We start from the raw sequence: 23981 nt of genomic DNA on the forward strand, positions 1-23981 counted from the left end.
TTGTATTACTTTGTGATTGATTCTTTTGGATTCTCTAGGTATATTATCATATCTGTGTATACACAGAGTTTTATTTCTTTCTCTCCAATTCATTTGACTAATTATTTTTCTCTTGTCTATTACATTAGCTATGTTTTACTCATTCAGTGATGTGTGTGGTATATCCCCATTATATAAGTTGCTGGCTTTTTTGGCTGATATATAGATACAATTTAACTGTTAGGAAGTATTCACCAAGCTCTGATTGATTGATTGATTTTATTAGGAATAGCTGTTGGATATTGTTGAATGTCCTTTCAGCATCTATGGAAATGAATGTTTTCTCCTTGATTTGTGAATATAGTGAATTATATGGAAGGATTTTTTATCTTGAATAATCCTCATATTCTTGAGATACATACTCGGTCATATTTGATTCTGTTTGTTAAAATTTTATTTCATATTTTACATTGATATTTATTTTTATATTTTGTATTTTATATTTCTGTATTTTTTGTAGACATTCTCACACCTGATTATCATTGTATTTGCTCCATAACAAATGACTTTAGAAAATTTTCCTTTGTTTATATGGTCCGGAACTGTTTAAACAGTTTTGGCGTTGCCTAATTTGTACTTGTGTGTTTTATTTATAGAGGTGACTGAGTGATGGCATGGAGAGGTCATTGCCATTGAAAGAATTTATTACTGACATGCCCTGAGAGAAGTGGGTATGCCATGTCACACAGGGAAGCACCACATTTGGTCAGGAGGCAGAAGCAGGAGTGAGGGGAAAAAATAGACCTGATCCTTTATAGGGTTTACATGGGAAAGGCAAAGCAGTGTAAACAGTATAGGACTGGCTAGTTTGAATAATTTTGGTGGGCTTTGGAACATAGGAGCTGTCCCTAACTGTCTGGTACCTGGACCTGAGTTAATTTAGGGTTTGGGAAACATGGACTTGTGTGAGAGTTAAATAAAGGAAATGGTTGGGTTGCAACCCATAGTTGCAACTCTGAGAGGCGCGCTCCCAAGTAAGTTGTTTATTATCTTTAGGAATTAGCTAGCCTTGGAGAGGCAGTTTCTCCCTGGGTCTGTAAGGCCCTCCCAGATATCAGAACATCCTAAGTTACAGAAAATTAAAAGCTTGATAAATACAGGGGTTATCTGATTTTTGAAGCCTTGGTAGAATTCCTCAGTGGATACTGATGCTTTTTGGTGAAGCAGCTCTTTGATAACTTTCTCTTATTTCATCTATGAATTTTGGGTTTGTTTAAATTTTGCAATTTAATTGCAAAATTAACTGCAGTTTATTAATTCTACCAGTAATCAAGAGTCAAGTTTAATAAATTTTCCTATATTCCTATATCCTATATTTAATATACTTACCTAGAAAAATTATGATTCATCTAAGTTTTCAGCTTTATTTGTATAAAGTTATACAAATTAAAGAACCAGTTTATGTATTTATTTGTTGGTTCTGTTTTTTTCTAACATTAATATCTTACTCCCTTTTTTTTGTTTTACTTTTTTCCCCTAATCCTTTGAGTTGGATATTTATTTTATTTATTTTGATTCTTTCATTTGTATTGATATAAATATTAAAGGTCTGAATTTTCCTCAGGTCACTATTTTAGTGCATTTCTTAGATTCTGACTTGTGGTGGTTTTGTTATTGTTTTTTAGAAGTTCTGTGATTTTTATTAGTACTTTGGCTCCAGAGTTATTTAACTTTTAAAAAAATTTGCAGGTGAAATGAATTTTTTGTTTTATTTTGTTATTAGTTCTAGCCTTATTGCGTTGAGATTGGATGATTTTGTCTGTATTATTTTTCCTATGGCTCTTACTGTAGTTTTATTTGTGACCTAATACATGTATATGGTAATTTTTGTGAATATTCCATGTGCACTTGAAAAAGGATAGAGTGAAGTTTGTTATGCAGTGATAAGATAAACCTTATTATGCTCTTTAGAGCTTCTGTAACCTTACTTATTGTTCATTTACTTGATTGAGAGTGGTGTGTTAAAGTTCCCTGTTTTTAGTTTTGCCTGTTTCTCCATGCATCTCATGGAGTTTCTGCTTTGTAAGGATGGCTGCTATGATACATAGTACATGGCTTCACTGGGAATTGTGGTCTTCAGCATGATAAAGTATCCTTTTTTAATTCATTTAATGCTTTTTATTCTCTACCAGCCTCTTCTTCAACATTTCCCAGTCATGTCATAGATGAAGTTCATGCTTTAATAATCTTACAACTGTGACATTCTATGAGTTCTTACATACCAAAAGCTATTTTTCTGTAGTTTTGTTACAAGGTGCATAACTTGGCTAGATATAAAATCCTTGACTCACACTTTCTTTCCTTCAGTTTTGAAAAAAAAAATGTTGCTCTATTTTAGTCTCATTTTATATCGTTTCCCCTTTTTCTCCCCCCGCCACACCCCCCTCGACTTTTCCCTGCACTCTCTATTGAACCATTTGAAAGTCAGTTGCAGAGATCACAAGACTTTTGCTCCTGAATCCTTCAGTGTGTATCATTGCACTTAGTTGTTATCCCTCTTTGGTCTTCTTTAATCTAGGAAAATTCTCGGTCTTTTATGACATGGACATTTTGTAAAGTCAAAGTTTTACAGACTGTCTCTCAGTTTAGATTTGTATGGTTGTTTCTTTGTGATTAGGTTCAAGTTAAGCATATTATTAGCAAGAATATCACATAGGTGATACTGTATCCTTCTCAGGGTACTGCATCAAGAGGCACATGATCTATTCTGTGTTCTTTTTTTTTTTTCTTTCAAATAGTCATTATTGTTTTAGAGCAGTTTTAGGTTCACAGCAAAATTAAGCAGAAAATACAGGTAGTTCCCATACACCCTGACTCCACACATGGGCAGTCACATCACAATCACCATCCATCTATAGTGCTACGTTTGTTACAGTTGATGAACCCACACTGGCACATCATTAGAATCCAAAGTCCATAGTTTACATTAGGGTTCACTTTGGGTATTATATATTTTATGGGTTTTGACAAATATATAATGACAAGTATCCACCATTATAGTATCATACAGAACAGTTTCACTGCTCTAAAAATCCTCTGTGCTCCAACTGTTAATTCCTTCTCCCCCCAACTTCCCCCCATACCCAGCAATCACTGACTGTTTTACCGTCTCCATAGTTCTGCCTTTTCTAGAATGTATGTAGGTGGAATTAAGGTATTTAACCTTTTCATATTGACATCTTTCACTTAATAATGTGCATTTAAGGTTCCACCATGTCTTTCTTGGCTTGATAGCTTATTTCTTTTTAGTGGTGAATAATATTCCATCGTCTAGATGGACCAAAGCTTGTTTATCCTTTCAGCTACTGAAGGATATCTTGGTTGCTTCCACATTTTGGCAGTTATGAACAAAACTGCCGTAGAGACTTCCCTGGTGGTCCAGTGATAAAGAATCCACCTTACAATGCAGGGGACGCAGATTCGATCTCTGGTCAGGGAACTAAGATCCCACATGCCGTGGGGCAACTAAACCTGCGCACCACAACTATTGAGCTCGAGTGCCTCAAATAGAGAGCCTGCGTGCCACAAACAACAGAGCCTATGCTCTCTGGAGCCCGTGCACCACAACTAGAGAGAGAAAACCCAAACGCCACAACTAGGGAGAAGCCTGTGTGGCACAACGAAAGATCCCACATGCCTCAATGAAGACCCTGTGTGCTGCAACTAAGACCCGAAGCAGTCAAAAATAAATAAAATAAATAAATCTTAAAAAAAAAAACTGTTGTAAACATCCATCTGCAGGTTGTTGTGTGGAAGTAAGTGTTCAACTCTTTTTGGAAATACCATGAAACTTGATTGCTAGATTATATGGGAAGAGTATATTTAGTTTTGTGGGAAATTACCTAACTGTCTTCCAAAGTGACTATACCATTTTGCATTCCCACTAGCAGTGAATGAGAGTTCTTGTTGCTCCACACCAGCGTTTGGTGGTGTTAGTGTTCTGGTTTTCTGTCATTCTAATAATGTGTAGTAGTATCTCATTGCTATTTTAATTTGCATTTCCCCAATGACATGTGATATGGAGCGTCTTTTTCTTATGCTTATTTGATATCTGCACCTTCTTTAGTGAGGTGTCTGTTAGGTCTTTTGCCCATTTTTTAATCAGGTTGTTTGTTTTCGTAACGTTGAGTTTCGAGGGTCCTTCATATATTTTGGATAACAGTCTTTTATCAGATAGATCTTTTGAAAATATTTTCTCCTAGTCTATGGCTTGTTTTCTCATTCTATTGACATTGTCTTTTGCACAGCAGAAGTTTTTTATTTTAATTAAGTCTAGCGTCTCAATTTTTTTTTTTTAAGGATTGTGACTTAGATTTGGCAATGACTTTTTAGATATAACACCCAAGTTCATCTAGATTTTCTCCTAAAAATTTATAAAACTCTCTTAAGGGTTTTAGAGTTTTGTGTTTTACATTTAGGGCTGTGATCCATTTGGAGTTAATTTTTGTCAAGAGTGTAATGTCTGTGTCAGTGTTCATTTTTTGGCATGTCGATATCCAGTTGTTCCAGCACTATTTGTTGAAAAGACTGTCTTTACTCCACTGTATTACTCCACTGCTCCTTGAATGTATTTACATGGATCTATATCTGGGCTCTCTCTTCTGTTCCATTGATCTATTTGTCTATTGTTCTGCCTACAACATACTGTCCTTGATTACTAATAGTAATAGTATAGTTATAGCTTTATATTAAGAATTGAAATCAGATGGTGTCAGTCCTCCAACTTTGTTCATCTCCCTCAATATTGTGTTGGCTATTCTGGGTCCTTTGCTTATCCATGTACACTTTAGAATCCATTTGTTTTATCTATAAGATATTTTGCTCTGCTTTTGATTGGGATTGTGTTGAATGTATAAATCAATTTGGGAAGAGCTAACATAGTGACAGTATTGAGTCTTCCTATCCATATTCATGGAATATCTATTTATGTAGTTCTTCTTTATCCTCAGTTTTCTATTTAATTTCAAATTTGAAATGTTTTTCATATCTGCATTGCTTAATTATATATAATTAATATTGAAGTGTTAGGTTACAATTTTCTTCTCTTTTATAGCGGTTATTTTCTGTGTTTTTGAGAATTTTAATCCACTGAAAAGTTTTGATATCTTTCTCTTCCCTTCTAATAGAAACTTGTACGATTGCTGGATTCATTGGACATCTCTTTTATGTGTTTTGTCTTTTATGTTAGACTGTGTATAGAGGTATAGGTAGAGGTTTGGGTGCTTGCTTTGTTTCTTAATTCCAAAGATCCTTGCTTGATTGCTACAGATATGAAAGTGGAGTTCCTTTAATAAGTATTGTCCTCTTTTGGCTGATTTATGAATTTTTAATAGGTTTAACTTATGTCAGTATGCTCTTTATTCTTAGTTGCTTCATTCTTTCCCTTTATCAACACACCTCCAGAGATACCCCCTTTTTTCAAGGTGCTTCCTTTCTCCCTCAGAAATAATATCTTCACAGAGCTCTCACCTTTGGTGACAGCCCTTCCCATATACTTTCCAAACTTTTTCCTTTTGGTCTTCCTGTGCCTAATGCCTTGTTTCACTACGTCCCATAAGTCTTAAGATCTCTCCATTCAGAGTTGGACTCTCTCTGTGGTGAACCTTAGCTGGTATTATCGATTTTTCTGTGCCATCTCTAAGACCCCATCATACCTTCTTCTCTTACACAGTCCTCATCTGACTCTGTACTTCGGGTAACTCCAAAGCCAACTCAGTTGGCCTCAGATTTTTATTTCCCCAATTACATGTAAAATAAGGTGCTATTCCTGTTTCCTAGTTATGCCATGGGTGTGAACTGTGTGTGCTTTTATTTGCTCTTTCTAATGTTTTGTATATTTTTTGGAAGTTTTGTAGGGAGATTGGGGTTTAGATGGTGGTTATTATCCTATGAGTATCTGGAATTCTAGCCCTTTAAGTATTTTGCAGTCAAGTGTCTAGGTAACATTGAGATTGAACCACATAAAATTGCAATTTTTGTGGGTCAAGAACTACTGAATATCAGCAGCTCTTTGTGGTTCCACCTAATAGAAAGGTAAGTAATCTCTTTACCCTTGTGTTTCATGCCTTAGTGAAATATTATATGATAAAGGCATTATTTTTAGTATTAATTCCAAGGTGATTCAGGCTATATTTTTCAATCAACCTTACTGAGGTTTAATTAATATTCAATAAAATATACCCATTCTAGTGTACAGTTCAGTGAGTAATGACAGTTGTTTACACTTGTGTAACCATCACCACTGTCTAGATACAGAACTTTTCCACGACTCTAAAAAGCTCTAGTGTACACCTCTGTAGTCAGCCCACCCCCCACTCAAAGAAACCACTAAACCATTTCTGTCATTAGATTAGATTTCTAAAAAAGACCACATTCCTAAATAGGCCTGTCAGCCTTGCATGATCTGAAGTTTGCTTACCCCTCCAGTGTCATGTGGCTGTCGTTCCTCTCTATATGTGTGTTGGCCTTAGGGCCTTTTCACTTATGAGTTCATCCATCCATTTTCTGCCTGGCAGTTTAAATTTCACATGCCTTGAACTGATGTCTATCTCTGCGGGATCCATGATGCTTTTCTCTTCCATGCCTTTGCTCATGCTGTTCTCTCTGCCAGGAAAGCACTTTCCTCCTTAACTAACATTCTTCCTAGCCTGATTTATTCCTACTTATCTTCCTAAAATCAGCTTATACTACTGATTTTAGATTGGGCGTTAAGTATTTATCAATTGTATTTTCTTTACTATTGAGTTGGCCCAAAAATTTCTTTTGGAAACCCAAACAAACTTTTTGGCCAACCCAATATATAATTATTTGTCTCCTTCACTAGTCTGAGCTCCTTGAGGGCAGCAATGCCTTCTTCAATTTGTTTTTCCATCACATATGTGCCTGGCACATGATAGGTACTTAATAAATGTTTGATTAATGATAAGTGAGTTTCAACTCCTGTATATAATTTGAGTTAAAATTAAATCCCATAGGATAAGTTAAAGAAGTCTTTATTAGATACTTAGACAAACTGAAATTGAACTAATAACATCCTTTAAGTGTGAGGGGAAATGAGCATTGTTTCATTAGACACCATAGTTCTACTTGCTGAAATCAGTTTTAAATTAATTTTTCACTTCTTCTCTAGCCATGTGTTTTTGAAACTGCACCAAGGAGTGTCTATGGAGAAAAATAGTCTAGCTTGTTCAGAGTATGAGCTATATGGAATAATAATGTGGTTTAAGAATCTAAAAATAAAGAAAATTTGTTTAGTTTCCATTTACATTCACTTTAAGCTTTGATAAGTATATCAGTTAATTGTCTAAGTATGTATCTCCTGTCATATTGTAAGCTCAAGGGCCAGAGGCAGATCATACCAGTCTTGCTTCCTTTAAGTTTTTTGTCTTTAATAGCTAGTAAGTGTTTTGAGTTGATTCTGTGGTTCATGTTTATTGTCCTGTTACATACCCAGGCATGGTACCCTACTATTTTCACCCTAAAATTGTATTAGGTATGAAGAAAATTGTTTAATCTTAATGCCAGTCATCAGTTTCTGATTACGGATAACAACCTGATATGGGCTAAACTAATTGAGTTTGAAATAATACATCTTGAAAAATCTGCATTTTAATATCCATTTATATTATAAGAATTGGGACAAGCAGTAGTGGTCTCTTGATGGACAGGAATAATTTCCAAGTGTTATAAAAATCACTATTATGTTAAAACCTTTGTTCTCTCTGAATGTATACCTTTATAATATGATACCATTTTTACCTTAACCAGATTTTTATGCTCTTCTTTCAGAGCAAATAGCATGATTCTTAATATTTTGGCAACCTGATTTTGTGACTTTTTTTTTTAACAGCAATTGGATATAGTTTAATGGAGCTTCTCTTTTGTGTGATAACTATACATATATATATATATTTTATTGGTATAGTTGTTTTACAATGTTGTGGTAGTTTCTACTGTACAGCGAAGTGAATCAGCCATATGTATACATATATCTTGCTTTTTTGGATTTCCTTCCCATTTAGGTCAACACAGAGCACTAAGAGTTCCCTGTGCTATACAGCAGGTTCTCATTAGTTATCTGTTTTATACATATTAGTGTATATATGTGTGACTTTGTTTTTATAAACCGGGAGGGATCTGAAAAACAACTGTCTACTACCAGCAGAGCTGGCTCAGAGTTAACTGTGACTACTATTCTTTTTGGATTCTGTCACTGAATAACAGAGTTATCTAAGCTTTTCTGGAGGAACTTATGTTTTAGCTAAGAATAAAGTTCAGCAAAACATACAGGCACATTGTACTTCTGAAAAAACACTTTTAAACATAATCTATGATCATGCTTTGTTGTATGGTAATTTTAAAAATTTGAAAATGCTACAGGTGCTCAAACTTACCTCTATGTGACATTTTAAAAATAGGACACTATAATTTGAAAATTTCCCATTTTGATTAATAAAGGTTAATATTTTCCCATTTTATTTTATATTCATACCTATTGTTTTAAAATATAACTTTATTTTGCCTTGTAGTGTATGCAGAGAATATTTTCAAAATGGTGGGAAGAGAAAAGCACTTGAAAAAGATGAAAAAAGAGCTGTACTCGCCACTAAGACCACTCCAGCCTTAAATACGCATGAATCTTCTAAACTTGAAGGTCATTTAACCAACCTCAGCTTTACAAACCCTGAATTTATAACTGAGTAAGTATACTTTTCTACTTAGATTATTAACATTATCCTGGATTGCTGTGTTAATAATGTAAAATAGTGTAATGGTTTACACCAAGTAGTGGGCATTTTGCTTGCTTCTCTGGTCATATGTTAGTCTGAGAAATGTAAATTTGTTATATTATTAGGTAGGAAAGTAGCATAAAATTTTAAGGGATATCTGGGAAACTAGTAGTTCCATAACATCGATTGTTCTCACTAAAAATGAGAAAGAATCATTCATTAAATGTTACATTTTATGGTAATACAAAGAATCAAAACAGTGAAATCCAATTAAATTAAATATAAAGTGTCTATCCACTGACAAATCACAAATAAGGAATTAATGGAAGATTATTAATAGAACCAATTCCCATTATTTTATTTTCAATATAAAAATCTGCCTGCTGGTAATATATATATATGCATATAGGCATAAATTTTATTTAATAAGTACATGAGTATTTTCCCAGTTTTACTGAGATATAATTGACATGTAACACTGTTTAACACATACAACAAAGTGATTTAATATATGTATATATTGTGAAATGATTACCACAGTAAGTTTAGTTAACTATCCCTCACCTCACCTAACTACCATTTTTTTTCCTTATGAGAACTTTTAGCAATTTTCAAATATACAATACAGTATTGTTAACTATAGTTACCATGCTGGATATTACATCTCCAGAACTTATTTATCTTATAATTGGAAGTACCTTTCACCCAATCCCTAAATTTGTGATCTGACAGTCACAAATCTTATTTTGTTTCTATGAGTTTGACTTTTTTTTTTGACTCTACATAGAAGTAAGATCATACAGTATTTGTTTTTTCGTGTCTGACTTACTTAGTGCAGTGACCTCATGGTCCATCCATGTTGTTGCAAATGGCAGGATTTCCCATTTTTTTATGGCTAAATAATATTTCATTTTGTATGTATTATAATCCAATTAATTTTAATAGTATTAAAATTATTTATATACCTTAGTACCAGAATAAATTTGTGGAATCAAGTAATATTGTATTACTCTCTTGAAAATGTTAAGCTCGAATAACTCTAGAAACATTCCTAGTAGACACTGCAGGCTAACCATGGAAATAAAATTAAATTAACCTCTTAAAACATTTCCAAACCTGTAGATATCAACATAACATTACCTTTGGTTACTTTGATTTTATACCATGTTGAAATATTATCTAGTTAGGTATAAGCAGTTTCATTCAAAACTTAATATACCTTTGATTAGTTCTGTAGGAAAAGATCTTTACCTTTATTCAAAGGTTACTACAAAGCTTACAAAGCATAATGAGTTACTAAACATCTTATAACTCAGGTGTTACGAACATTCTTGAATATTTTTAAAATATTGACCAGCATAAGAAATTATATAGTTAACAGTGCTATCAAAAACAGGTACATATGGAAAACGTGAACCCTAGAATTTCTATATCGTTCTTTTTTATAGTCTCTGTTTCATTGTTGAGATTACTTTGTTTGTTAAGTCATTGTCATATTTTCCTTTTACTCTTCTGAACATGGTTTCTTTGAATTCTTTGAACATTTTTATAATAGCTGATTTGAGGTCTTTGCTAAATACAACATTTGGGCTCACTCTGAATCTATTTACTGCCTTTTTCTTGAATATGGACTACACTTTCCTGTTTTTCTCTGCATGTCTCATAATTTTTTGTTGAAAACTGTCCAATATATTTTTGAAGTTATAGAAACTCTTGTTTTGGATTTTTCCCCGAGGAGGGTGGTGATGGTGGTGGTGGTTTTTAGTAATCTCCCTGCACTTAATCTGTGGAGTCTGTTTCCCTGGTAGTTTGTACATTACTATTATTTTTATTTTTTTAGGCTGGTTTCCTACAGTTTGCACTTGTGTCTGCACAGATTAGGGGTCAATGATAGGTCAGAGGTTGTGCTCAAACACCTCTCCAGCCTCTAAGGCTCCCACCCTCTGCCAGTGGATGTGTGTTGATTTGGGAGTACATTTAAAATTCAGGCAGTTTCCAAGTCTGCCTCACTTTTTGCTTTCCATCAGGCCCTCGTGGGTCTCCCGTGCATGTTCATTTAGCCTCCCAATCAACCAAGGCTATGTGGAAAGCTTATTTAGCCCTTCTGTGCCTCTTTCATTTCCAGGATATTTCTGGAATTCCTAAATTTCTGACCAGTCTTCCAGTCTACAGCTCTGGCCAACCAAAACTGCAGCCTGAAGCTGGCATAGCTGCTGACTTGCCCTGTTTGTTTCTTACCATTTTGTTACTTTTACTGACATTGTTCTGTGGGTTTTTCACCCTCTGCTCCAAATCCCGTTAACCCCTTCCAGCAGGGAATTTGCTGTTTCTCACAGCCAGCCCTGTCCTCAAAGAACTTCCATACCAACTGAGCAAAGGGTGGGGATGATGAGAGTGGCTTCAGGCAAAGACACCACAGATCCCCACTGTTGTTAGCTAAGATTTAGCTGGTTTTCATGAATGAACACTTTGCAACGTGTTTGCCTAGGTTTGAGCCCTGAAATGGTTGTGTTTGATGATTGTGTTCTTTGTTATAGTTGTTTACTGAGGAGTGGATTTGCCAGCCTCTCCCCTGCCATAGTCAAGAAATTTCAGTCTCTGTTTTAATTTTAAAGGAGAAAAAGTAGTTTTAAGTATTTAAAGGAAATATGATTGTTATAGGTCAGGACTTACTTAGTATTGAAATTAAGCATTGAAACATCTTAGCCTAGGATGGCTAGGTTTAGATTTTCTTCATTCTAGAAACTACTTTGTATAGCATCTGGCCCCAACATGTGTATGTAGACTTATCCCTCCCACTCCTCCTACCATTATTGCAGCCCGTATTCTAGTCTTATGGAACTGTTTAAATTCCCCTAGTGGCACATGCATGTTCTCACTTTCTGGCATTTGCAAGTACAATATATCCTCTTTCTGATCAACTGTTGCTGTATTATATTAGGCTATATTTGAAGCATCTTCCCTTCCAGAACTTAACTTTAACTTCTCAAAAGAATTGGTACTCTGGTACCAATATCAAACTTTTAATATCTCTATTACAGTACTTATCATGTTGTATTAAAATCAGTATTGTATATTTTCCTGACTGCAAATAAGATAACAGTATGAAAAATTTGCATGTAGAGAAGATTATAGGTGTAGAAAAATTATTACTCAATCCTGGTTACATTTAGGTGTATTTCTTTCCAGTCTTTTTAATAGGCACTGTTTTCTTACACAATAGAGACCATGCAGTATAAAAAATTTTGTGTAAACTGCTCTTCCTGTGCTATTAAAACACTCATTCTGCATTATATTTTATCATAAATATCTACCACTTTATGTGTCTAAATATAAAGTGATACTCATACAAAATAATAATCAATTTTTCCAAAGAGAATTTCTCGCTCTCTTACACATACACACTTCTAGAGAGGTAGATGAAATAGTCAAAGGTCATCTCTTTATTTATAGATATTATTATGTAGGAAGATATGTATTTGTTACTATCTAAATCTGTTTGACTTCCGACTTTGGATAGCAAGTGTAGCTAGCAAGGTTTATCTTTTTCCCAGTGTTATCACAAAAACAAGTCATTTTGATTTCCGGGTTCAGATAGTGATGGCTCACATAGCAAAAATACCTTGGGTTTTTTTAACTTACATTTCATGAAAACCAAAAATTTATTACTACTAGAGTCACTTTTTTTTTTTTCTTCTAACTTTATTGAGATATAATTGACATATAACGTTGTGTAAGTTTAAGGTTACGATGTAATGATTTTATACATGCATATGTTACAAACTGATTACAACAATAAGGTTAGTTAATACAGCAGTTACTTCACATAGTTAGAATTCTGTGTGTGTTTGTGAGGAGAGAACTTTTAAAATCTCTCTTAGACAACATTCAAATATACAATACAGTATTGTTAACTATATTCACGTACAGAACATTACCTTACATTACATCCCCAGAAACTGATTCCTCTTATAACTGGAAATTTGTACCCTTTGGCCGCCTTTACCATTTTCTCCCCCTCCACCTCCTGCCGCCGACAATCTGCTCTCTGTTTCTATGAGTTCGGTTTTTATAGATTCCACATTTAAGTGGGATCATAAGTGTCTTTCTCTGTCTGACTTATTTCACTAAGCATAATGCCCTCAAGTTACATCCACGTTGTTGCATATGGCAGAATTTCCTTCTTTTATGGCTGAATAACATTCCATTGTGTGTGTGTGTGTGTATCACATTTTCTTTCTTAAATATCTTTATTGGAGTATAATTGCTTTACAATGGTGTGTTAGTTTCTGCTTTATAACAAAGTGAATCAGTTATACATATACATATGTTCCCATATCTCTTCCCTCTTGCATCTCCTTCCCTCCCACCCTCCCTATCGCACCCCTCTAGGTGGTCACAAAGCACCCAGCTGATCTCCCTCTGCTATGCGGCTGCTTCCCACTAGCTATCTATTTTACGTTTGGTAGTGTATATATGTCCATGCCACTGTCTCACTTTGTCACAGCTTACCCTTCCCCCTCCCCATGTCCTCAAGTCCATTCTCTAGTAGGTCTGTGTCTTTATTCCCATCTTACCCCTAGGTTCTTCATGACTTTTTTTTCTTTCTTAGATTCCATATATATGTGTTAGCATACGGTGTTTGTTTTTCTCTTTCTGACTTATTTCACTCTGTATGACAGACTTTAGGTCCATCCACCTCACTACAAATAACTCAATTTCGTTTCGTTTTATGTCCAAGTAATATTCCATTGTATATATGTGCCACATCTTCTTTATCCATTCATCTGTTGATGGATACTTAGGTTGCTTCCATGTCCTGGCTATTGTAAATAGAGCTGCAATGAACATTTTGGTACATGACACTTTATGAATTATGGTTTTTTCAGGGTATATGCCCAGTAGTGGGATTGCTGGGTCATATGGTAGTTCTATTTGTAGTTTTTTAAGGAACCTCCATACTGTTCTCCATAGTGGCTGTATCAATTTACATTCCCACCAACAGTGCGAGTGCAAGAGGGTTTCCTTTTCTCCACACCCTCTCCAGCATTTATTGTTTCTAGATTTTTTGATGATGGCCATTCTGACCGGTGTGAGATGATATCTCATTGTAGTTTTGATTCGCATTTCTCTAATGATTAATGATGTTGAACATTCTTTCACGTGTTTGTTGGCAATCTGTATATCTTCTTTGGAGAAATGTCTATTTAGGTCTTCTGCCCATTTTTGGATTGGGTTGTTTGTTTTTTTCATAGTGAGCTGCATGAGCTGCTTGTAAATTTTGGAGATTAATCCTTTGTCAGTTGCTTCATTTGCAAATATTTTCTCCCATTCTGAGCGTTGTCTTTGCATCTTGTTTATGGTTTCCTTTGCTGTGCAAAAGCTTTTAAGTTTCATTAGGTCCCATTTGTTTATTTTTGTTTTTATTTCCATTTCTCTGGGAGGTGGGTCAAAAAAGGATCTGGCTGTGATTGATGTCATAGAGTGTTCTGCCTATGTTTTCCTCTAAGAGTTTGATAGTTTCTGGCCTTACATTTAGGTCTTTAATCCATTTTGACTTTATCTTTGTGCATGGTGTTAGGGAGTGTTCTAATTTCATACTTTTACATGTACCTGTCCAGTTTTCCCAGCACCACTTATTGAAGAGGCTGTCTTTTCTCCACTGTATATTTTTGCCTCCTTTATCAAAGATAAGGTGACCATACGTGCGTGGGTTTATCTCTGGGCTTTCTATCCTGTTCCATTGATCTATATTTCTGTTTTTGTGCCAGTTCCATACTGCCTTGATTACTGTAGCTTTGTAGTATAGTCTGAAGTCAGGGAGCCTGATTCCTCCAGCTCCATTTTTCGTTCTCAAGATTGCTTTGGCTATTCGGGATCTTTTGTGTTTCCACAAAAATTGTGAAATTTTCTGTTCTAGTTCTGTGAAAAATACCAGTGGTAGTTTGTTAGGGATTGCATTGAATCTGTAGATTGTTTTGGGTAGTAGAGTCATTTTCACAATGTTGATTCTTCCAATCCAAGAACATAGTATATCTCTCCATCTATTTGTATCATCTTTAATTTCTTTAATCAGTGTCTGATAATTTTCTGCATACGGGTCTTTTGTCTCCTTAGGTAGGTTTATTCCTAGATATTTTATTCTTTTGTTGCAATGGTAAATGGGAGTGTTTTCTTAATTTCACTTTCAGATTGTTCATCATTAGTGTATAGGAATGCCAGAGATTTCTGTGCATTAATTTTGTATCCTGCTACTTTACCAAATTCATTGATTAGCTCTAGTAGTTTTCTGGTAGCATCTTTAGGATTCTCTGTGTATAGTATCATGTCATCTGCAAACAGTGACAGCTTTACTTCTTTTCCAATTTGGATTCCTTTTATTTCTTTTTCTTCTCTGATTGCTGTGGCTAAAACTTCCAAAACTATGTTGAATAATAGTGGTGAGAGTGGGCAACCTTGTCTCGTTCCTGATATTAGAGGAAATGGTTTCAGTTTTTCACCAGTGAGGATGATGTTGGCTGTGGGTTTGTCATATATGGGCTTTATTGTGTTGAGGAAGGTTCCCTCTGTGCCTACCTTCTGGAGGATTTTTATCATAAATGGGTGTTGAATTTTGTCAAAAGCTTTCTCTGCATCTATTGAGATGATCACATGGTTTTTCTCCTTCAGTTTGTTAATATGGTGTATCACATTGATTGATTTGCGTATGTTGAAGAATCCTTGCATTCCTGGGATAACCCCCACTTGATCATGGTGTATGATCCTTTTAATGTGCTGTTGGATTCTGTTTGCTAATACTTTGTTGAGGATTTTTGCATCTGTGTTCTTCAGTGATATTGGCCTGTAGCTTGCTTTCTTTGTGACATCTTTGTCTGGTTTTGGTATCAGGGTGATGGTGGCCTCGTAGAATGAGTTTGGGTGTGTTCCTCCCTCTGCTATATTTTGGAAGAGTTTGAGAAGAATAGGTGTTAGCTCTTCTCTAAATGTTTGATAGAATTCGCCTGTGAAGCCATCTGGTCCTGGGCTTTTGTTTGTTGGAAGATTTTTAATCACAGTTTCAATTTCAGGGCTTGAAATTGGCCTCTTCATATTTCTGCTTCCTCATTCAGTCTCAGCAGGTTGTGCATTTCTAAGAATTTGTCCATTTCTTCCAGGTTGTCCATTTTCTTGGCTTAGAGTTGCTTGTAGTAATCTCTTATGATCTTTTGTATTTCTGCAGTGTCAGTTGTTACTTCTCCTTTTTCATTTCTAATTGTATTGATTTGAGTCTTCTCCCTTTTTTCTTGATGAGTCTGGCTAATGGTTTATCAATTTTGTTTATCTTCTCAAAGAACCAGCTTTTAGTTTTATTGATCTTTGCTATCGTTTCCTTCATTTCTTTTTCATTTATTTCTGATCTGTTTTTTATGATTTCTTTCCTTCTGCTAACTTTGGGGGTTTTTTGCTTTTCTTTCTCTAATTGCTTTAGATGCAAGGTTAGGTTGTTTATTCGAGATGTTTCCTGTTTCTTAAGGTAGGATTGTATTGCTATAAACTTCCCTCTTAGAACTGCTTTTGCTGCATCCCATAGGTTTTTGGTTGTCGTGTCTCCATTGTCATTTGTTTCTAGGTATTTTTTTATATCCTCTTTGATTTCTTCAGTGATCACTTGGTTATTAAGTAGTGTATTGTTTAGCCTCCATGTGTTTGTATTTTTTACAGATCTTTTCCTGTAATTGATATCTAGTCTCATAGCGTTGTGGTCCGCAAAGATATCTGATAACGGTTTCAATTTTATTAAATTTAGCAAGGCTTGATTTGTGACCCAAGATGCGATCTATCTTGGAGAATGTTCCATGAGCACTTGAGTAGAATATGTATTCTGTTGTTTTTGGATGGAATGTCCTCTAAATGTCAATTAAGTCCGTCTTGTTTAATGTATCATTTAAAGCTTGTGTTTCCTTATTTATTTTCATTATGGGTGATCTGTCCATTGGTGAAAGAGGGTGTTAAAGTCCCCTACTATGATTGTGTTACTGTCAATTTCCTCTTTTATGGCTGTTAGTATTTGCCTTATGTATTGAGGTGCTCCTATGTTGGGTGCGTGAATATTTACAATTGTTGTATGTTCTTCTTGGATCGATCCTTTGATCATCATGTGGTGTCCTTCTTTGTCTCTTGTAATATTCTCTATTTTAAAGTCTGTTTTGTCTGATATGAGAATTGCTACTCCAGCTTTCTTTTGATTTCCATTTGCATGGAATATCTTTTTCCATCCCCTCACTTTCAGTGTGTGTGGGTCTCTTGTAGACAGCATATATATGCGTCTTGTTTTTGTATCCATTCAGCGAGTCTTTGTCTTTTGGTGGGAGCATTTAGTCCATTTACATTTAAGGTAGTTATCGATATGTATGTTCCTATTCCCATTTTCTTAATTGTTTTGGTTTTGTTATTGTAGGTCTTTTCCTTCTCTTGTGTTTCTTGCCTAGAGAAGTTTCTTTAGCATTTGTTGTAAAGCTGGTTTGGTGGTGCTGAACTCTCTCAGCTTTTGCTTGTCTGTAAAGGTTTTAATTTCTCCATCAAATCTGAATGAGATCCTTGCTGGGTAGAGTAACCTTGGTTGTAGGTTTTTCTCCTTCATCACTTTAAATATGTCCTGCCAGTCCGTTCTGGCTTGCAGAGTTTCTGCTGAAAGATCAGCTGTTAACCTATGGGGATTCCCTTGTGTGTTATTTGTTGTTTTTCCCTTGCTGCTTTTAATATGTTTTCTTTGTATTTAGTTTTTGATAATTTGATTCATATGTGTCTTGGCATGTTTCTCCTTGTATTTATCCTGTTTGGGACTCTCTGTGCTTCCTGGACTTGATTAACTCTTTCCTTTCCCATATTAGGGAAGTTTTCAACTATAACCTCTTCAAATATTTTCTCAGACCCTTTCTTTTTCTCTTCTTCTGGGACCCCTATAATTCGAATGTTGGTGCATTTAATGTTGTCCCAGAGGTCTCTGAGACTGTCCTCAGTTCTTTTCATTCTTTGTTCTTTATTCTGCTCTGCAGTAGTTATTTCCACTATTTCATCTTCCAGGTCACTTGTCCATTCTTCTGCCTCAGTTATTCTGCTATTGATCCCTTCTAGAGAATTGTTAATTTCATTTATGGTGTTGGTCATCATTGTTTGTTTGCTCTTTAGTTCTTCTAGGTCCTTGTTAAACGTTTCTTGTATTTTCTCTATTCTATTTCCAAGATTTTGGATCATGTTTACTATCATTATTCTGAATTCTTTTTCAGGTAGACTGCCTATTTCCTCTTTAGAGTCACTTTTTAAAGTCATCTATAGCTCAGAATTGAGACGTGACACTTTTTGAATCTGTATATAATGTGGTTGATGGAAGTTTTATCCCAAGCCCCAATTACTACCAATCCTTCTAATACTAAGATAGCTGTGTCCCAACCCTCCTTCATGTTGTACATATATACTTGTAAATGATACAAAATAAGTACTTTGCTTCCTTTTAAAAAGTATTATTTTTTCAAAACATTTACCAAATAGACCATATTCTAGGCCATAAAACACACCTTAACAAATTTAGAAAGATTTGAGTTATATAAAGTATTCTTTCAGACCACAATAGAATTAAAATATAAACCAATAACAAAGAGAACTGGAAAACCCCAAAATATTCATTGATTATCTAATTAGCACGTGGGTCAAACAAGAAGTCTCAGGAGAAATTTTAAAATACTTTGCACTAATTGCACTAAATGAAAATGTATCTTATCAAAATTGAAGAGATGTTGTGAAAGTATGCTTAGAGGGAAATTTTTAACATTGAATGCATATATTAGAAAAGAAGAAAAATGTAAAATCAGTAATCTAAACTTCTACCTTAGGAAACTAGAAAAACAAGAGCAAGTTAGATCCAAAATAAGCAGAGAAAAAGAAATAATAAAAATTAGAGCAGAAATTAACAAAATTGAAAACAGGAAAGCCATAGAGAAAATCAGTGAAACTAAAAGTTGGTGTTTGAAGGTCAATAAAATTGATAAACCTCTGGTCAAGCTAACCAAAAAAAAAAAAAAAAAAAAGACAAATTACTAATATTAGAAATTAAAGAAGGGCCATCACTACTGGTCCCATTGACAATAAAAGGATAATATAGGCATATTATGAATAACTCTATGCCCACAAATTCGATAACTTAGATGAAATTCCTTGAAGGGCACAATCTACCAAAACTCACACAAAGAGAAATAGATCATCTGAATAGGTTTTAATTAATTAAAGAAGTTAAAGCAATAATGAATAGTCTTCCAAAAGAGAAAGCATCAAGCCTAGTTGGTTGTACTGGTGATATCTACCATTTAAGGAAAAAGATACCAATTCCCTACAGTCTGTTCCACAATATAGAATTAGAGGCAACACTTCTGAATTCATTCTGTGAGGCCAGCAGAATGTAATTTAAGATGTTAAACCAGTCTTCCCATTTCCCAATCTAAAGTAAAAAGGAAAATTTTTAAATAAAAGAAAATCATATGAAATCAGAAATATAAAATTCATTCTGTGATGTTCTAGTACTTGCCATGGTAGAAACATGGCATACATGCTTTCATAATACTTTCCAAAATCCATGATAAATGTAGGTAGTTGGTCATTGGATCTTTCTTTCAGAGCCTGGACTTGCCTCAGAATCCCTTTTACACAGCACTCTAAGAAGCTGTTTCCAATTAATCAGTCAATATAAGAGAAGAAACTCATCATCTGCCATTTATGTCCATTACTGTTGTTACAAATAGAACACACAGTTTTGACTCTAAGTTTCTTAGCATCTAAGCCAAGGCTTCGAATAGGATCATTTCATTATTTCTTTTTTTTTTTAAGGATTGTCTGTTCATGTCATTTGCTCTCTTAAGTTTTATGATCTTAAGTCTGTCAATTTGTATGAGCTCTTTAGTACTCAGGATATTACTGGACATTTATAGTGATTTGAGGGGGGGCTTAACACATGCTTCATGGGTAAAAGAACAGACAGACAGATGGACGGATGGATGGAAGGAAATGAAAGAAGGAAAGACATATTTAGGACAGTAGAATCAGGTTTTTCTAATCATCTACTTGAGATTTAGTTAATTGGTAGAGAAAGGGGGAAGGAAGAGGTGGCACTGAGCAAAAGGAAAGACTATTAGATGGTCACTGCCAATCCAAGAGTCTTATGGACTTTACCTGCATACTACCTTAGGATGTAAGATATTGGACATATTCTTAAAAGACTTGTGACAGAAAGAGAATACAATACATGATGATAGGTAATATCTAATAAAGAGGACCTAATTTGACATATTAATGCTGGTTTTGAGAGTTCGGTTTATAATAATTAAATAGTGGTTTTGAATACCATTTTAGTGTTCTTTTTTTTCAAAGTTTTAGTTAGCAGTTGATTTTTATTCAGTTTTTAGCATTCTTCGTATTTTCTTTGGCTTCTAACGTTGAAGGTTATCCTAGTAAGTAAAAGATATTACGGTAGTAAAGGAGGAAGTTAAATGTCTTTTGAACATAATACAGTATATAAATGAAAAATTTGTTTCAGTAGTGCTTTTCAGGTGTTTTGCTCTTAGTTTGAAATGCATTACATATTAATCAAAGCATATATACAAATATAAATTTGAACCTGAGAGTAAAATTCTTCATTTATTTCACTGAAACACTAAATGGATAAAATTGTGATTACAAGTATCAAATATGGAGTTTTAGAAATATTAAGATATTAAGTCCCACTTCCCTGGTGGCACAGTGGTTAAGAATCCACCTGCCAGTGCAAGGGACACGGGTTCGAGCCCCGGTCCGGGATGATCCCACATGCTGCAGAGCAACTAAGCCCGTGCGCCACAACTACTGGGCCTGCGCTCTAGAGCCTGCAAGCCACAACTGCTGAAGCCCGTGTGCCACAACTACTGAAGCCTGTGCGCCTAAAGCCCGTGCTCTACAACAAGAGAAGCCACTGCAATGAGAAGCCCGTGCACCGCAATGAAAGTAGCCCCCACTCGCTGCAACTAGAGAAGAGCCTGCGCACAGCAATGAAGACCCAACGCAGACATACATACATACATACATAACTAAATAAATAAAGTTGTAAAAAAAGAGACAGACATGGTGGCTGATGCCTTTTGTGAAAAAAAGAAAAGATATTAAGTCCCATTTAAAGCCATGTATAATATTTTAAAGCTATTTCTACAGAAACAATGTGTATTAATTACTAATTCAAAATGTAAAGTTTTCCTCCATATGTTTTCTTCATTTAAAATATATATATATTGGAGATTATGAATAAGCTGAATGCTAATAATCCGTGCTTATCAGTTGCTCCTTTTTAAAACATTAGATAGTTCCTTTCCCAATTTTAACACTGGCTCAGAGAATAACCTTGGGAAAATATCTAACATTCCTGAGTCTCCCTTTATTTATAAAAATAAAATAATGCTGTATAGTCTTCTAACTGTTAAAAAAAAATAGGAAGAACTATGTATAAAGACCCCAAAGGTCTGAGCTTTCAGATAATGACCCAAAGTACTAGATGTTGAGAATGAAAGTAGTGATGATTATATAGGTTCAAAGCATCATTTGGGTAACAATAGCACAATGGGCAAATTGTCATAAGAAGAATACCGTGATCCAGCCCTCTATAATCTGACTGTATATATAAAGGAAAATGATGACCAAAAAATATTTTCTACGAAAAATTCTGTTTGGAGGCATTCTTTTATTTATTTATTTATTTAATTTTTGGCTGTGTTGGGTCTTCATTTGCTGCGCAGCGGCTTTGTCTAGTCGCGGTGAGTGGGGGCTAATTTTCGTTGCAGTGCACAGGCTTCTCATTGCGGTGGCTTCTCTTGTTGCAGAGCACGGGCTCTAGGCATGTGGGCTCAGTAGTCGTGGCTTGCGGGCTCTAGAGGGCAGGTTCAGTAGTTGTGGCTCATGGGCTTAGTTGCTCCATGGCATGTGGGATCTTCCTGGACCGCGGCTTGAACCCGTGTCCCCTGCATTGGCAGATGGATTCTTAACCACTGCGCCACCAGGGAAGTCCCTGTTTGGAGGAATTCTTAAAGTAAATGTGCTTCCTTAGTAAGATTTAAAGCATTCCCCCCAAATTCTGTTAACTTCAGTTTATAGGATTTTTATTATAGTTCTGTATATTATGTCCTCAACAGATAGTAAATTAAAGATTTACTATCTAAAACAAGTTGTTTATTATTTTGGTAACTGGAGTTGAATCTAATTTGATCTAATAAAAAATATAAAGCTAATTAGACTTACATGGAATTATAGAAGTATAATTTAGGAAATAGAGTCTTTGGTGTTTTAACTAACAAATTACCATTTTCTAGTGAGTTACCTAAGGCCTAATAAAACTCGTCCTGAAACAAATATCAATGAATGTTATTCATTTTATGGGGGTGGTAGAGGCATGTGCTATATTACCTATTTTATGAGTCTTAATGGTAATTTAGTGGTTATTAACAATCAACTTATGTATTCTTCTCCTTATGACTGCAGTGTTATCTTTAAAAAATAAATGTCTTCATCTTAATACATGTGCTGTAAGGACACGTCCTTTTATCAGTACATTTCTTGTCATTTCTTAATAGCAGTACATCCCCTTTCTTTGCCTCTTAAATGCTGGTCCTGTGCTCTCTACTCTTCATTTTCATATCCTCTCATGGCAGCTTAATTTACTTCCATAGTTTTGGTTACCACGTATATGCTGGTGATACCAAATCTGTATTTCCAGTTCAGAGCTCTGATCTGAGCTTCATATATCTAGGTGCCTACTAAACTCTGTTTGCGTTTGTGCCTGTGAGATACCCTTGTATCATGAGCAAGCTAATATTCTCCCCTTTCCTACTCTCTGAATCACCCAAATTTGTTCCTCTTCCAATGTTCCCTGTTTCATTAAATGCATCTGTATGCCCAAGCTAGAAACTTAAAGATTTTATCTTGACTCCTTCCCTGTCTCACTTCCCACATCCAGTTAATCACCAAGTCCTATTATCATTTCTAAGTTCTCAATATCACTTCAGTCAGTCTACCTCTCTCTGTCCTCTTCTCCTACCAGGGCAATTACAATAGACTTCTATTTCCAGTCTTATTGCAATTCATTCTCCACAGTTCATCCTGAGAATTTTTTTCTGAAACATAAACCTGATAATGCCAGCTCTCTTACCTAAAACTGTTCAGGGATTTTCTTTTGCTCTTCAGATAAAATGCAGGCTCCTTAACATAACATAGAAAGTCCTTCATTATTGACCTCGGCATCCCTCATTTCCTCAGTACCTTTTCTTTTTAACTATATGACCTAATAATACTGATGTTTCTTTCATTCATGTAGAACTCCAGCTTCGGCCTGGTGTTTTTCCTTCTGCCCAGAGCATCCTCTCACAACCCATCATTCAACCCCTTCACCTGGATAATTTCCTGTTAATCCTTACATATAGTCTTAAACATTCAACACTCTGAGGAGGAACTTCCTTTACTCCTAGATTTGGTATCATCAACAAGGCTGCCAGAATCCTCTAACATAGCAGATTTCAAAGTATGATCCATGGATCTCTAGGAGTCTCTGAGGCCCTTTTGGGGAGGTCTGTGAGTTCACAGTATTTCCATGTTAATATTAAAATATTATTTGCCTTTTTTACCATGTTGCTATTTGTACTGATAGTTCAGAAGCAATGGTGGATAAAGTTGCTGACATCTTAGCACAAATCAAGGCAGTGAAACCAAATTATATTAATAGTCGTATTCTTCGCCATGAACCCACAATTTAAAAAAAAAAAAGTCCAGTTTCAACTTGATTGTTGGTGATGAAGCAATAAAAATTATAAATTGTATTAAACTTAACTATTGAGTAATTGTCTTTTTAATGTCATGTGATGAAATGGGAAATACACAAAAAGCACACTAAAGCATGATGGCATGATTATCCAGCTATTATCTGTTTAGCTAGACATCAGAGATCTGCAAAAAAAAAGTAAAACAGTGTCACTTTTCTCATTAATTTTTTGTTTGGAAAATATAATTTTCTCCAAAAATGCTATTTATAAAGTTAGCCTGTGATGATTTTATTATTGCCATTTTTATGAATAATTTTTAAAAAATTTACTCAGCTATAATTTTTATACAGTAAATATCAATTGATATAACCCACATAAAGAAAAGTTCTTTGATGTCTTCAGTAACTTTTAA

The 23981-nt window shown here is 34.9% G+C and overlaps 1 protein-coding gene across 1 annotated transcript in view; it reads left to right on the forward strand.

The window, feature by feature from the left end:
• SAMTOR (S-adenosylmethionine sensor upstream of mTORC1) overlaps positions 1-23981 on the forward strand; it is an 85692-nt gene that overhangs the window by 23039 nt on the left and 38672 nt on the right. The window contains exon 3 of the mRNA XM_022582894.2: positions 8568-8738. Coding sequence (XP_022438602.1) covers positions 8568-8738 — 171 coding nt within the window. The remainder of the gene's footprint in view (positions 1-8567; positions 8739-23981) is intronic.

This window comes from Delphinapterus leucas, chromosome 9 (assembly GCF_059928025.1).
Source record: "Delphinapterus leucas isolate spDelLeu-1000000601 "Yukka" chromosome 9, BTC_Dleu_Yukka2, whole genome shotgun sequence".
Lineage (NCBI taxonomy): Eukaryota > Metazoa > Chordata > Mammalia > Artiodactyla > Monodontidae > Delphinapterus > Delphinapterus leucas.